The sequence below is a fragment of the Wyeomyia smithii genome, chromosome 3 (assembly GCF_029784165.1).
Source record: "Wyeomyia smithii strain HCP4-BCI-WySm-NY-G18 chromosome 3, ASM2978416v1, whole genome shotgun sequence".
Taxonomy (NCBI): Eukaryota; Metazoa; Arthropoda; class Insecta; order Diptera; family Culicidae; genus Wyeomyia; species Wyeomyia smithii.
This window is the reverse complement of record NC_073696.1, coordinates 268,693,494-268,710,433: the sequence shown is the minus strand read 5'-3', so window position 1 is coordinate 268,710,433 and position 16,940 is coordinate 268,693,494. Positions and strand designations below refer to the sequence as shown.

The window sequence follows — 16,940 nt, the reverse complement described above, 5'->3', positions numbered from 1 at the left end:
TCTTTTTTGGCCTTATTTGACCTTTAGAAGGCGATTTTGGCCATTCTGAGCTCAATTTGGAATCATTTTCTTTTTTGGCCTTTAGAAGGCGTTTCGGCCATTGTGAGCTCAATTCGGGATCATTTTCTTTTTTGGCATTTTCTTACCTTAAGAAGGCGATTCGGCCATTCTGAGCTCAATTTGGGATCATTTTTTTTAAGCCTTTTCTGGCCTTTAGAAAGCGATTTCGGCCATTCTGAGCTAAATTTGGGATCATTTTCTTTTTTGGCCTTTTCTGGCCTCTAGAAGGCGATTCGGCCATTCTGAGCTCAATTTGGGATTATTTTCTTTTTTGGCTTTTAGAAAGCAATTTCGGTCATTCTGAGCTCAATTTGGGATCATTTTCTTTTCTGGCCTTTTTTGGCCTTTAGAAGGCGATTTTGGCCATTCTGAGCTCAATTTGGGAACATTTTTTTTTTGGCCTTTAGAAGGCGATTTCGGCCATTGTGAGCTCAATTTGGGATCATTTTCTTTTTCGGCATTTTCTTACCTTAAGAAGGCGATTCGGCCATTCTGAGCTCAATTTGGGATCATTTTCTTTTAGGCCTTTTCTGGCCTTTAGAAAGCGATTTCGGCCATTCTGAGCTCAATTTGGGATCATTTTCTTTTTTGGCCTTTTCTGGCCTTTTGAAAGCGATTTCGGTCATTCTGAGCTCAATTTGGGATCATTTTCTTTTTTGGCCTTTAGCAGGCGATTTTGGCCATTCTGAGCTCAATTTGGGATCATTTTCTTTTTTTGGCCTTTTCTGGCCTTTAGAAGGCGATTTCGGCCATTCTGAGCTCAATTTGGAATCATTTTCGTTTTAGGCCTTTTCTGGCCTTTAGAAGGCGATTTCGGCCATTCTGAGCTCAATTTGGGATCATTTTCTTTTTTTTGGCCTTTTCTGGCCTTTAGAAGGCGATTCGGCCATTCTGAGCCCAATTTGGGATCATTTACTTTTTTGGCTTTTTCTGGCCTTAAGAAGGCGATTTCGGCCATTCTGAGCTCAATTCGGGATCATATCTTTTTTGACCTTTTCTGGCCTCTAGAAGGCGATTTCGGCCATTCTGAGCTCAATTTGGGATCATTTTCTCTTTTGGCATTTTCTTACCTTAAGAAGGCGATTTCGGCCATTCTGAGCTCAATTTGGGATCATTTGCATTTAGGCCTTTTTTGGCCTTTAGAAAGCGATTTCGGCCATTCTGAGCTCAATTTGGGATCATTTTCTTTTTTTGGCCTTTTCTGGCCTTTAGAAAGCGATTTCGGCCATTCTGAGCTCAATTTGGGATCATTTTCTTTTTTGGCCTTTTTTGGCCTTTAGAAGGCGATTTTGGCCATTCTGAGCACAATTCGGGATCATTTCTAACTTGGCCTTTTCTGGCCTCTAGAAGGCAATTTCGGCCATTCTGAGCTCAATTTGGGATCATTTTCTTACCTTAAGAAGGCTATTTCGGCCATTCTGAGCTCAATTTGGGATGATTTCTTTTTTGGCCTTTTCTGGCCTTTAGAAGGCGATTTCGGCCATTCTGAGCTCAATTTGGGATCAATTTCTTTTTTGGCCTTTTTTGGCCTTTAGAAGGCGATTTCGGCCATTCTGAGCTCAATTTGGGATCATTTCTTTTTTTTGGCCTTTTCTGGCCTTTAGCAGGCGATTTCGGCCATTCTTAGCTCAATTGGGGATCATTTTCTTTTTTGGCCTTTTCTGGCCTCTAGAAGGCGATTTCTGCCATTCTGAGCTCAATTTGGGATCAATTTCTTTTTTGGCCTTTTTTGGCCTTTAGAAGGCGATTTTGGCCATTCTGAGCACAATTCGGGATCATTTCTAACTTGGCCTTTTCTGGCCTCTAGAAGGCAATTTCGGCCATTCTGAGCTCAATTTGGGATCATTTTCTTACCTTAAGAAGGCTATTTCGGCCATTCTGGGCTCAATTTGGGATGATTTCTTTTTTGGCCTTTTCTGGCCTTTAGAAGGCGATTTCGGCCATTCTGAGCTCAATTTGGGATCAATTTCTTTTTTGGCCTTTTTTGGCCTTTAGAAGGCGATTTCGGCCATTCTGAGCTCAATTTGGGATCATTTCCTTTTTTTGGCCTTTTCTGGCCTTTAGAAGGCGATTCGGCCATTCTGAGCTCAGTTTGGGATCATTTTCTTTTTTGGCCTTTCTGGCCTTTGGAAGGCGATTTCGACCATTTTGAGCTCAATTTGGAATCATTTTCGTTCTAGGTTTTTTCTGGCCTCTAGAAGGCGATTCGGCCATTCTGAGCTCAATTTGGGATCATTTTCTTTTTTTGGCCTTTTCTGGCCTTTAGAAGGCAATTCGGCCATTCTGAGCTCAGTTTGGGATCATTTTCTTTTTTGGCCTTTCTGGCCTTTGGAAGGCAATTTCGACCATTTTGAGCTCAATTTGGAATCATTTTCGTTCTAGGCCTTTTCTGGCCTTTAGAAGGCGATTTCGACCATTCTGAGCTCAATTTAGGATCATTTTCTTTTTTGGCCTTTAAAAGGCGATTTCGGCAATTCTGTGCTCAATTTGGGTTGGTTTTTTTTTGCCTTTCTGGCCTTTAAAAGGTGATTCGGTTATTCTGAGCTCAATTTGGGATCATTTTCTTTTTTGGCATTCTCTTACCTTAAGAAGGCGATTTCGGCCATTCTGAGCTCAATTTGGGATCATTTTCTTTTTTGGATTTTTCTGGCCTTTAGAAGGCGATTTCGGCCATTCTGAGCTCAATTTGGGATCATTTTCTTTTTTGGCATTTTCTTACCTTAAGAAGGCGATTTCGGCCATTCTGAGCTCAATTTGCGAACATTTTCATTTTGGCCTTTTCTGGCCTTTAGAAAGCGATTTCGGCCATTCTGAGCTCAATTTGGGATCATTTTCTTTTTTGGCCTTTTCTGGCCTTTAGAAAGCGATTTCGGCCATTCTGAGCTCAATTCGGGATGATTTCTTTTTTGGCCTTTTCTGGCCTCTAGAAGGCGATTCGGCCATTCTGAGCTCAATTTGGGATTATTTTCTTTTTTGGCCTTTTCTGGCCTTTAGAAAGCGATTTCGGTCATTCTGAGCTCAATTTGGGATCATTTTCTTTTTTGGCCTTTTTTGACCTTTAGAAGGCGATTTTGGCCATTCTGAGCTCAATTTGGAATCATTTTCTTTTTTGGCCTTTAGAAGGCGATTTCGGCCATTGTGAGCTCAATTTGGGATCATTTTCTTTTTTGGCCTTTTCTGGCCTTTAGAAAGCGATTTCGGCCATTCTGAGCTCAATTCGGGATGATTTCTTTTTTGGCCTTTACTGGCCTCTAGAAGGAAATTTCGGCCATTCTGAGCTCAATTTGGGATTATTTTCTTTTTTGGCCTTTTCTGGCCTTTAGAAAGCGATTTCGGTCATTCTGAGCTCAATTTGGGATCATTTTCTTTTTTGGCCTTTAGCAGGCGATTTTGGCCATTTTGAGCTCAATTTGGGAACATTTTCTTTTTTGGCCTTTTCTGGCCTTTAGAAGGCGATTTCGGCCATTGTGAGCTCAATTTGGGATCATTTTCTTTTTTGGCATTTTCTTACCTTAAGAAGGCGATTTCGGCCATTCTGAGCTCAATTTGGGATGATTTTCTTTTTAGGCCTTTTCTGGCCTTTAGAAGGCGTTTTCGGCCATTCTGAGCTCAATTTGGAATCATTTTCTTTTTTGGCCTTTCTGGCCTTTAGAAGGCGATTTCGACCATTCTGAGCTCAATTTGGGATCATTTTCTTTTCTTGACCTTTTCTGGCCTTTAGAAGGCGATTTCGGCCATTCTGAGCTCAATTCGGGATCATTTCTTTTTTGACCTTTTCTGGCCTCTAGAAGGCAATTTCGGCCATTCTGAGCTCAATTTGGGATCATTTGCATTTAGGCCTTTTCTGGCCTTTAGAAAGCGATTTCGGCCATTCTGAGCTCAATTTGGGATCATTTTCTTCTTTTGGCCTTTTCTGGCCTTTAGAAAGCGATTTCGGCCATTCTGAGCTCAATTTGGGATCATTTTCTTTTTTGGCCTTTAGAAGGCGATTTTGGCCATTCTGAGCACAATTCGGGATCATTTCTAACTTGGCCTTTTCTGGCCTCTAGAAGGCAATTTCGGCCATTCTGAGCTCAATTTGGGATCATTTTCTTACCTTAAGAAGGCTATTTCGGCCATTCTGAGCTCAATTTGGGATGATTTCTTTTTTGGCCTTTTCTGGCCTTTAGAAGGCGATTTCGGCCATTTTGAGCTCAATTTGGGATCAATTTCTTTTTTGGCCTTTTTTGGCCTTTAGAAGGCGATTTCGGCCATTCTGAGCTCAATTTGGGATCATTTCCTTTTTTTGGCCTTTTCTGGCCTTTAGCAGGCGATTTCGGCCATTCTTAGCTCAATTGGGGATCACTTTCTTTTTTGGCCTTTTCTGGCCTCTAGAAGGCGATTTCGGCCATTCTGAGCTCAATTTGGGATCAATATCTTTTTTGGCCTTTTTTGGCCTTTAGAAGGCGATTTTGGCCATTCTGAGCACAATTCGGGATCATTTCTAACTTGGCCTTTTCTGGCCTCTAGAAGGCAATTTCGGCCATTCTGAGCTCAATTTGGGATCATTTTCTTACCTTAAGAAGGCTATTTCGGCCATTCTGAGCTCAATTTGGGATGATTTCTTTTTTGGCCTTTTCTGGCCTTTAGAAGGCGATTTCGGCCATTTTGAGCTCAATTTGGGATCAATTTCTTTTTTGGCCTTTTTTGGCCTTTAGAAGGCGATTTCGGCCATTCTGAGCTCAATTTGGGATCATTTCCTTTTTTTGGCCTTTTCTGGCCTTTAGCAGGCGATTTCGGCCATTCTTAGCTCAATTGGGGATCACTTTCTTTTTTGGCCTTTTCTGGCCTCTAGAAGGCGATTTCGGCCATTCTGAGCTCAATTTGGGATCAATTTCTTTTTTGGCCTTTTCTGGCCTTTAGAAGGCGATTTCGGCCATTGTGAGCTCAATTTGGGATCATTTTCTTTTTTGGCCTTTTCTGGCCTTTAGAAAGCGATTTCGGTCATTCTGAGCTCAATTTGGAATCATTTTCGTTTTAGACATTTTCTGGGCTTTAGAAGGCGATTTCGGCCATTCTGAGCTCAATTTGGGATCATTTTCTTTTTTTGGCCTTTTCTGGCCTTTAGAAGGCGATTCGGCCATTCTGAGCTCAGTTTGGGATCATTTTCTTTTTTGGCCTTTCTGGCCTTTGGAAGGCGATTTCGGCCATTCTGAGCTCAATTTGGGATCAATTTCTTTTTTGGCCTTTTCTGGCCTTTAGAAGGCGATTTCGGCCATTGTGAGCTCAATTTGGGATCATTTTCTTTTTTGGCCTTTAGAAAGCGATTTCGGTCATTCTGAGCTCAATTTGGAATCATTTTCGTTTTAGGCCTTTTCTGGCCTTTAGAAGGCGATTTCGGCCATTCTGAGCTCAATTTGGGATCATTTTCTTGTTTTGGCCTTTTTTGGCCTTTAGTAGGCGATTTCGACCATTCTGAGCACAATTCGGGATCATTTCTTACTTGGCCTTTTCTGGCCTATAGAAGGCAATTTCGGCCATTCTGAGCTGAATTTGGGATCATTTTCTTTTTTTGGCCTTTTCTGGCCTTTAGAAGGCGATTCGGCCATTCTGAGCTCAATTTGGAATCATTTTCTTTTTTGGCCTTTTCTGGCCTTTAGAAGGTGATTTCGGCCATTCTGAGCTCAATTTGGGATCATTTTCTTTTTTTGGCCTTTTTTGGCCTTAAGAAGGCGATTTCGGCCATTCTGAGCACAATTCGGGATCATTTCTTACTTGGCCTTTTCTGGCCTCTAGCAGGCAATTTCGGCTATTCTGAGCTCAATTTGGGATCATTTTTTTTTTGCTTTTGGATTTCGGTCATTCTGAGCTCAATTTGGGATCATTTCCTTATTTTGGCCTTTTCTGGCCTTTAGCAGGCGATTTCGGCCATTCTTAGCTCAATTGGGGATCACTTTCTTTTTTGGCCTTTTCTGGCCTCTAGAAGGCAATTTCGGCCATTCTGAGCTCAATTTGGGATCAATTTCTTTTTTGGCCTTTTTTGGCCTTTAGAATGCGATTTCGGCCATTCTGAGCTCAATCCGGGATCATTTCTTTTGTGGCCTTTTGTGGCCTCTAGAAGGCAATTTCGGCCATTCTTAGCTCAATTGGGGATCACTTTCTTTTTTGACCTTTTCTGGCCTCTAGAAGGCGATTTCGGCCATTCTGAGCTCAATTTGGGATCAATTTCTTTTCTGGACTTTTTTGGCCTTCAGAAGGCGATTTCGGTCATTCTGAGCTCAATCCGGGATCATTTTCTTTTTTGGGCCTTTTCTGGCCTTTAGAAAGCGGTTTCGGTCATTCTGGGCTCAATTTGGAATCATTTTCGTTTTAGACATTTTCTGGCCTTTAGAAGGCGATTTCGGCCATCCTGAGCTCCATTTGGGATCATTCTCTTTTTTTGGCCTTTTCTGGTGATTCGGCCATTCTGAGCTCAGTTTGGGATCATTTTCTTTTTTGGCCTTTCTGGCCTTTGGAAGGCGATTTCGACCATTCTGAGCTCAATCCGGGATCATTTCTTTTTTGGCCTTTTCTGGCCTCTAGAAGGCAATTTCGGCCATTCTGAGCTCAATTTGGGATCATTTTCTTTTTTGGCCTTTTCTGGCCTTTAGAAAGCGATTTCGGTCATTCTGAGCTCAATTTGGAATCATTTTCGTTTTAGGCCTTTTCTGGCCTTTAGAAGGCGACTTTGGCCATTCTGAGCTCAATTTGGGATCATTTCCTTTTTTTGGCCTTTTCTGGCCTTTAGAAGGCGATTCGGCCATTCTGAGCTCAGTTTGGGATCATTTTCTTTTTCGGCCTTTCTGGCCTTTGGAAGGCGATTTCGACCACTTTGAGCTCAATTTGGGATCATATTCGTTCTAGGCCTTTTCTGGCCTTTAGAAGGCGATTTCGGCCATTCTGAGCTCAATTTGGGTTGGTTTTTTTTAGGCCTTTTCTGGCCTTTAGAAGGCGATTCGGCCATTCTGAGCTCAATTTGGGATCATTTTCTTTTTTGGCCTTTCTGGCCTTTGGAAGGCGATTTCGACCATTCTGAGCTCAATTTGGAATCATTTTCGTTTTAGGCCTTTTCTGACCTTTAGAAGGCGATTTCGGCCATTCTGAGCTCAATTTGGGATCATTTTCTTTTTTGGCCCTTTCTGGCCTTTAGAAGGCGATTTCGGCCATTCTGAGCTCAATTTAGAATCATTTTCTTTTTTGGCCTTTCTAGCCTTTGGAAGGCGATTTCGGCCATTCTGAGCTCAATTGGAGTCATTTTCTTTTTTGACCTTTTCTGGCCTTTAGAAGGCGATTTCGGCCATTCTGAGCTTAATTTGGGATCATTTTCTTTTTTGGCCTTTCTGGCCTTTGGAAGGCAATTTCGGTCATTCTGAGCTCAATTTGGGATCATTTTCTTTTTTGGCCTTTTCTGGCCTTTAGAAGGCGATTTCGGCCATTCTGAGCTCAATTTGGGATCATTTTCTTTTTTGGCCTTTCTGGCCTTTGGAAGGCAATTTCGGTCATTCTGAGCTCAATTTGGGATCATTTTCTTTTTTGGCCTTTTCTGGCCTTTAGAAGGCGATTTCGGCCATTCTGAGCTCAATTTGGGATCATTCTCTTTTTTTGGCCTTTTCTGGCCTTTAGAAGGCGATTTCAGCCATTCTGAGCTCAATTTGGAATCATTTTCGTTTTAGGCCTTTTCTGGCCTTTAGAAGACGATTTCGGCCATTCTGAGCTCAATTTGGAATCATTTTCTTATTTTGGCCTTTTCTGGCCTTCAGAAAGCGATTCGACCATTCTGAGCTCAATTTGGGATCATTTTCTTTTTTGGCCTTTTTCTACCTTAAGAAGGGGATTTCGACCGTTCTGAGCTCAATTGGAGTCATTTTCTTTTTTGGCCTTTTCAGGTCTTTAGAAGGCGATTTCGGCAATTCTGAGCTCAATTTAGAATCATTTTCGTTTTAGGCCTTTCCTGGCCTAAAGAAAGAAGGCGATTTCGTTCTCCGTTTTTCGGCCGCCATACTACTGTCTTAGATATAGCTGATGAGGCACTGGTTTTCACTGCCGCCGAATCCGGGGCAGACGTTTTTGTACGCCGCCCCTAACGTGGGAAGATCCCAATTTTAATTAAGTTACAAAAAATGTACTTAAAAATCAGACACCGCTCTGTCCTCTAAAAAAGGAACCTCAACCAACATAAATTATGTAATGATACAAGATAGGTCTTAAAGCATCTAAAAACCAATGTATTACAAACAATGATATTTTAAGGAAAATTTAGGCGCGAGGATGTTCTCATTCCGTTAAAACTAATCATTCCAAATGTGAGGGCCTTTTGAGTTTAAAAGTATCCAACATCCGATTCGCCATGCATTTGCATTGATTTTAATCAAATCACAAGGTCAATCGTTGGAAGTATGGGGAATCAATTTAGAATTCCCATGCCTTCAATGTTAAAAATATTTTTTTCTGTTAGGGAATTAGACTTACGTTGTCTATTGATGGGAACTTCTGTAAAAAATGTAAAAATAATTAATAAAGAGAGAAAAATGAAATTTGCCGGGTCAGCTAGCTTCAAAGTTTCAATTTGAGTAAAAGATACGAATTTTATGTCTTTAGCAAAGTTTCTTATAGTGATTTTACCTATAACTTTACTAAAGACACCAACCGTGTCTTTGAAGCAAAAAAATTAGATTTTGCATCTCACTTTTAGGGCTATTAACTTTTCTGAAGGCGGCCTAATTGTATATCCTACGTACGCTGAGTTATCAATTAGGCGCGTCAAAATCGACTACAAACCACAGTGCCTGAAAATAAAATTTAAATTTTCTCTCATTACCGAATTCATACGGCGTCGATGTGCGATAAATAGGACATTATTCTGTTCTATTGAAATTGTTCTTGGCCACACTTCTCATACGCGTTTGAACAGCCTGGTGGGTTAAAAAGTGGACTGTAACCTGATGATAAAGATGCTAAAATCTATTTAGTTTTATTCCTGAGTGGCAACAAACGCGTACTAATTTAAATCTGCACTTTTAGCGTATTATGGTTCAACATTTATGAAAACAAGAACTGCGTAATTTAACGCGTCGAAAAAAACATATGAGTTTTGATGATATCTGGGCTTTATTAAAAATTCCAACATGCCAAGAAGTGTGGATTCGGTGTAAGCCATTCGCTCCAAAATAACGAAACTATTTGACAAATGTGAAATGATGACAGTGCAATAAAAGTTCTAAGAAGTTCCAATGTTTAGTGAGTCAATGTAACCAAAAGATATTCGATTCCTTCTTTTCACAACGCATCACGTTTATTCGTAAACTAACCAATGAATTTAATTTCTAAAGAGTGCGTCTGCTTTTGAAAATTTCCTCCGAATCCGCATCTTCTTCCGTAGTCGTCTCCCCTTCCTCCACACTGCAGTCCACATTCTCCGCTAGATCGCACCGCTGTAACTCCTCGCTAAAATATTGCCCAGGTGGGCAGTACGAAGGATGCCCGTAACCGTTCAGACACTCGTAATAGCTCGCACAGTTGTATGGATTCCTCACTAGTGTGTAATCCGCAATTCCATAGCATGGCCCCGGAAGCGGTGAGGTCATACCCTCTTCAGCGCATTCAGCTTCATCAGCCGGGACGCACTGCAGCTGGTTCCGGTCAAAGAGCATATCCTCCGGGCAGGGTGACCGGAACGGTTCATCACTGATACAAATGTAGAACCATGCACAGTCAGTTGGATTGGCAATTTTGGCTCCGTCAGGCATTCCAGAGCATATATTATCGATGGGAGACAAAGTAGGCTGCAATCCGTAGGGACACTCAACGTCCGGGGGTGACGCGCAGCTTTGTAGCTCATCATCGAACCAAAGCCCAAATGGACAGATCTGGGAAAAGCCGACCCCTTCGATGCAGACGTAGAATTGGTTGCAGAAATCCGGATGTAGCACTTGACGGCCGTTCTCGAGTCCGGTACAGATGCCTTCGGTTGGTGGAACGTCTGGTGGCCGAGTCTCTCCATCGCAGTCGATAACGTCGACGCTTTCACATGATTGGGAATCCAGCGAGAACCATAAATGGCTGCCGCATATCATCGGGTAGGAAATGCCGTCAACACAATGGTAGTAGCGATAGCAGTAAATGTCGTTGGCAAGGAAGGACAGATCCGGGACACCGTAGCATCGTTGTTCCGGTATTGGTTCGGCTGTCGAAGCCCCCAGGGGGCAATAGACATTGGCAGGGAGGTCACACGTTTCTCGGTGATCATCGAACCACAAACCGTCGGGACAGATCTGCGGGAAAGCTTCTTCCCCTACGCAAAGGTAGTACCTATGGAATAAATGGTTTAGTGTTATACGGGCGACGGTAGAAAAGTGACTACTCACTGGTTACAGAAGCTCCAATTGCGTTCGAAGCTCCCGTCGGAAGTACCCTCGCAAATGGCAGGAGTTGGAATGATTGGTCCGGGATTTCCCGGCCGTAGTTCGCATTGCACGTTCAGGCTGAGGTCACACATTTGACGTTCCAAATCGAACCAATATCCGGCTCGACAAATCATCGGGTACGGGATGTCGTCAACACACTGGAAGTACCGATAGCAGTAGAAGTCGTTTCTTACCATGCCAAAATTCGACACATCAATGCAGCGCTCGTATGGCGATGGTGTGGTCACCACCGGGGCTAACGGACAGTACGTACTCGATGGTGGTGAGCAAATTTGGTGGAACTCGTCGAACCAAAGGTTCTCAGGACACACCAGAGCGTAGCCGATTTCATCAACGCAGACATAGAACTGATTGCAAGCTCGTGGACTCGAAACCTGACGCCCGTTGGCTTGACCGGTGCAAATTCCCGGAGTTGGTGGCACAACTGGTGGATTTGGATTGACAATACAAGTGACTTCTTGCGGTTCGGCGCAGATTTGCCGTTCTCGATCGAACCACAAACTGCCGCCACAATGCATAGGGAAGGGGGCACCATCGATACACTGAAAGAAGCGATAGCAATAGTTGGGACTGGGAACGTACGAGTAGTTCGGGACATCGTCGCACAGCGCCCACGGGTGGGGAGCGGTTGTTGTCGTTGTGGCAGGTCCCAGGTCACATGTAGTTTCTGTCGGCGGTGAGCAAGTTTGGGCAGCTTCATTGAACCAAAGTCCATAGGCACAGATTTGCGGAAAGGCAGCTTGATCCACGCAGGTGTAGAATTGATTGCAAGCTCGTCGATTAGGTACCTGTACCGAGTCGGCTACTCCGGTGCAAACACCTGGCGTTGGCGGGGGTCGCGTTTGTTCTTCTTCGATGGGACAGGACACTTCGGTGGCGTTTCGACAGCTCTGCTGTCGCTCGTCGAACCACTGTTCGCTGGGGCAGATCATTGGGAAAGGTGAACCGCTAACGCATTTGTAGTATCGGTAACAATAGTCCGGATCGCGAACGTATGCATTCTCCGGAATTCCACTACATCTGGCGTATGGGCTTTCAGTGACGGGTGGACGTTCGGGCGCTAGATGGCACTGAACCTGTCCTGCAACGGAACACGTTTGTTGTTCAACATCAAACCACAGTCCCAGGGGACAGATGATTGGCCATCCGACACCGCGAACGCAGAGGAAATATTCATTACAGAAGGTGTCATGTGGTGCCAGCATACCATCGTCCACGTCTTCGCATATTCCGGTGTAATCTGGGGGTCTAACGTCTGGGGCGTCAAAACCGTCGCATTCCACGTACTCCGATCGATCACACGTTTGCCGTTCCTGGTCGAACCATAGTCCGTCGTGACACACAAGCGGATAGGGAGTACCACCGATGCATTGGACGTAACGATAACAGTATTCTTCGTCACGAACGAATCGATATTCAAAGACGTTTTCACACACCGCAAATGGATCCGGAGCTGGTGTTGTGGGACCGTGTGGGCAATCTACGTTCACTGGGTTACTGCACATTTGATTTGGTTCATCGAACCACAGACCTGTGGGACATATCGTGGGAACACCGACTTGACCAACGCACAAGTAATACTGGTTACAGTCTAAAGGATGCCGAACAAGAACGCCATCGGTCACATCGGTACAAATGCCAGGCGTAGGCGTCGTCGGTGGTTCAGAATCATCTAGATCACACTGCGTTGTTTCCGGTTCGACACACTGTTGAGCTTCCTCCGAGAACCACAGACCATCTCTACAAATAATCGGGAACGGAACTCCATCACGACACTGGAAGTAACGGTAGCAGAACTCATCACCCGTAACATACGCCAAATTTGGAACACCATCACAGCGAGTGAAGGGAGTAGTGGTGGTTTCTGGGGGCATCGGTGGTCCTAGTGGACAATCGGTCGAACCTGGAGGTACACAGGTTTGGCCAGTTGCATCGAACCACATTCCCAAGGGGCACATTTTACTCCATCCAAGCTGGTTAATACAAACGTAATACTTATTACATACGGTAGGGTTAGCGGTCAGAAAATTGTTCGGCTGTAAATCACATACATCAAACGTAGGATTTTCGTCCGGTTCAATCGTTTCCAAATCACATTCTACCTCAGTTTCAGAGCGACAAGAGTCGCTAGTGGTGTCAAACCATTGACCGTCAGGACAAAGCATAGGGTAAGAATACCCGTGAACACACTGATAGTACCGATTGCAGTACACGTCACTAGGCACTAGGGCAAAGTTTTCTTCCGTGCGACACCTGGAAGCACCTATGGGACCATGGGGACATTCAAAATCCGACGGATTGGCACAGAGCTGCTGCTCTGGATCGAACCATAATCCCAGCGAACAAACCACCACGGTTCCTTGTTGACCGATACAGATGAAGTAAGTGTTGCAAAAATCCGGATGAATCACCAGCTGATTATCTTCCACGTCATCGCAGATACCGGGCACTGGTGCAGGTGTTGATGGGTCCTCAACTGCACACGACACCAGTTCCTGACTACGGCAACTTTGCGTTTCTTCATCGAACCACAAATCCCCATTGCAACGCATCAAATAGGCATCTCCGTTGATGCAGATGAAGTACCGATAACAGAACTCGTAATGTCTTACGAGCGAAAAGTCAGCCCGATCCTCGCACAGCTCATCCTGTCCGGAAACTGCTGCTCCAAGAACTACCAAAACAAAGCCAACTACAGTCCATATCACTGCAAAAGAAAACAGAGCATCAGAAACGGTCACCTTCTAAAGAATTCGCAAACACTTAACTCACCTTTCATTACTCCGCTGGCTCATTTGAAAAAATCGCAAACCTAAACTGACCATTACCTAATCGAAATTTGGTCTTAAATAGCCGATTGCGTGGCCCACAAAATTGCCGGAAGATGATATAAATCAATTTAGCCACAAAAGCGATAAGCGGTGTTAGCTGTAAAGTTCGGCGTCTGGTAGATAATGCACTTGCCTTGTTTGCAAGTGTTATCGCGCTGGGTCAGATTGGAAGGACTTGCTCTCCATATCGGAATGACGTAGCGGAGGTCATTCGAACGAGAAAGCGCGATGCCGAACCTAAACAGTCGGCCATTCTGTATCTTTATAGCGAACGTAATAATACTGATTATTCTTCTGTTAGAGACTGGCTGACCGCGGGCGCAATCCGAGGGAAGTTTTCGATAATCTACACGTGCTGGAAGATTTTACTGAATTTGCAATAAAATGATTTGATTTGCCGGCTTCACACACACGCACGCATCGTCATGTTGGATTTCAATGCTCCGGGCCTAACAACAGAGCCGTTGCCGTTTGAGGTAATCCCACTTTATCGTTGAACAACTCCAACTTCGATGGCGGCGACGTTCGTTTCCGATGTGGCGCGTGACGGTTGGACTCGCAGCACAAAACCTTCGCCATCCCACCCAGATCCTGTGTGGAGCGCATAACGAACGTAGCTAACTAATTACAAACTTTCCCTATTAAATTATCCCAGGGTTTTATAACGTACCGTTCCGGATTCGATTCCTGGACCCGCGCGGAAAGCTTTCGAGAACACGGTCGTACTTTTGCTAAGTTCGAGGGGGTGGCGAGTGCGTAATTATCTGGAAAATGGGTACCAAATTGGTACGCACATTGTAAGTCGTCGTGTGTGTGTGGGTGTGCGTGTTTCTATCTACGAGTAGCTCCTAATGCACTATAATTCGATGTTCGTTCCTAAGTATGTGGCAAAAGATATTCCGGCTTGGTCCGGGATACGAGGGATAAGTGCTCCGCTGGTCAGGTGATTGGTTTGCTCTCTATCTCTCCGGCCGGCTGGTTCCGTGTATTTCGGTGTCGTATGAATTTGGTACGAAGTTGGAATTAGTTCAAATATGAGGGTAATTAGAAGGATGCCTTTATTAAAGGCGAAATTTTAGGCTGGGTACTCGACAACCTTGAGAGTGATTTTATTTTTTTTGTGAAATCACAGTGAAAATTGCAATGTATCTTTAAAGTAGAAACGATTGCTCGAATATGTATTTTCAATGAACGATTTTGCTGGATCAATGTTGCATAATGTAATCATGGAGACAATGAAAGAACAGTCATTTATTTTTTTAATCAAAGGTAGTCGAAATCAGAAAAGAGAGAAATAATTTTCCATTAATCTTTAGGTACTAGAAATTTGAGAACTAAACATTGAAAATATTACTAGTCCGTACAAATACGTATTTTGATTGCGACATACAATCATCATCAGTGCTTATTAGAGTGGCTTTTTTTTGTAACATCATGCGATTTTGATGAGCGCCGGGCGGAAAAAGTTTCCTTTTACTCCAAAACTAAGCCATGAAAATTGAAGTTGATTTAATGGACCCACAAAACGCTTATTTTTAAAAAATAGACTCGCATGCTGTTTTTTTTAACAATGTTATACGTTTATTTTTCCCATCACCATAATTACATGTCTTCTTTATCGTATTGATCTTGTGTCTAAATAAGGGTCCCGACGGTGACGACTTCCAATACATCGACCGATAAATACAGCTAAGGTCCAGAAAGTGTTTCAATCACGGGCAGTCTCCAGGCCGGGGCAAGTTCGATTATCCAAGAGGCAGATTTTAGAGGTCGGCCACAAGGGGCCATTCAATAATTACGTAAGCATATTTTTCCACTTTTTCAACACCCCCTCCCTCCCTTGTAAGACATCGTAAGGTTTTTTGATACCCCCCCTCCCCCATAGTAAGATCTTACTGCCAGCCTGTATACAGATTTTCATTTAAGTTTTATCTTCCTGAAGCAAGCACAATACTTCGTTTCCTCTTCTGTCCTTAATTCGAGTCAATGGTCTTTCCGTAATTTTCTTTTATGAATTTTACTGTTAACACTTTCATGAACATGGTTATTTTTTTTTATTCTCGCTTATTTTCCGTCGGTCTAGTTCCGCCACTGTTGTTGTGCCAATCACCGACGCCCGAGGAGGCGACTCCACCCAGGACCCTAACTCACGACCCGTTTATCAACGGACCGGCGCCAACGGCTTTACTTCCTCATGCGATGGAAGGCGTGATCCCAGAGATTTTTCGCCTCAGAAAATCTCATGGTGTCGGCTAGGGTTGAATCTAGACCAGTTGGGTTGGTTGTGAGTGGATCACGCCACCTCACAATCATCTTCCCTCCCTTGTAAGATAGTGTAAGAAAATTGCACACCCCCCACCACCCTACTTGCTTACGTAATTATTGAACGATCCCCCAGGGGAAAAAACGGACGGTAACAACAGCCAATATCGAGGCGCTGCAATCGATCGTGGAGCAACTGGGCAAAAATATCGTTGCGCCTATCGGTAGTCCACGAGGCGTTTCATTGGTAGTGTAACCGTGCAGCCTCCAGGGGTCATGTGGTGATTCAGAAGCAATTGATTTCAAGTTATCAATCGTGGCGGTCTTGGAGGATGGGACTTAGTGAACGAATTTACCCCCGGTGAAGATGTCTTCTTTGAAGGGGGTTCCTATGTTCACGGCACGACGTTACTCATTTAACATTAGTTTAAATAGCTATTCAGCTTAGCTCTAATGTGTTGCATAAGTTGATCTTTAAATTTTGCTATGTTACGGATGTTTTTTATGGAGACAGGTAGATCGTTGTGCTGCTTTTTGGCATAATATTCAAATGCCTTTTTACCACATTCAGTCCTTGGTCGTTATAAAAGCAGTGCAGATTGATTACGGGTAGAATATGTATGCGGCATTGAAGGAAACGATTGGTTTTGATGCGTCAGAGAGTTATACCGCAGGTTCTGTATTTGTACCAGGCTTTGCATTTCTCTGAGTGCCGTTATTGGCAAGATTGTTGGCTCTGCTTGACGGAATAGCTCAAGTGTGGAAAACAGGCGTGGTTTTCGATAAACAGCTTTTAAGCAACGGTTCTGCAGGGATTGTAAGCTTCTCAGTTTGGTCTATCCTGCGGCACCCCAGACAGATACCATGTAGCTTAATTTTGAGTGGATAAAGGCATGGTAGAAAGTGAGAAGTTGTTTAATGGGAATGATATTTGTCAATTTCCAAAGTAAGCCATAAGTTGAACGGATATCCTGTTGAAGTTTCTTGATGTGATCGTTCCAGTTTAGATTGGAATCAAATATAAGTCCCAGGTATTTGAAAGACTCTACTCCTTCGACTTGTGTTGAATTTACAACAAGTTCTGCGTGTGAAGGAATCTCTTCTTGAAGTTTTTTGCCTTTGTTCTTCAAAATAGCTGTATATTTTGCGTCGAAATGCTCTTTAATTATAAAATCATATCATTTGGTACATTCACATAGTACGTAACGCTAAATTTTAGCAATTTTGAATACCTCCCGACCCTAAGTAACCCAGTTTTGCCCGGGGGCCTCAGGCAATGGAACTTTTCGTTGAATATCCCCGTCTTCTGAGTACGTAATAAATGAATGAACTCTCATATTCGTTA

General features: G+C 43.5%; 1 protein-coding gene across 1 annotated transcript; it reads right to left on the bottom strand.

Moving 5' to 3' along the window:
- Positions 1-9,239: 9,239 nt before the first annotated feature.
- On the bottom strand, positions 9,240-13,383 carry LOC129729757 (uncharacterized). The gene is made up of 3 exons (XM_055688576.1): positions 13,275-13,383; positions 10,443-13,209; positions 9,240-10,386 (listed from the first exon to the last, which is right to left on the bottom strand). The coding sequence occupies exons 1-3, from the start codon at positions 13,279-13,281 to the stop codon at positions 9,402-9,404; spliced, it is 3,759 nt and encodes a 1,252-aa protein (XP_055544551.1). The 5' UTR covers positions 13,282-13,383; the 3' UTR covers positions 9,240-9,401.
- Positions 13,384-16,940: the final 3,557 nt, after the last annotated feature.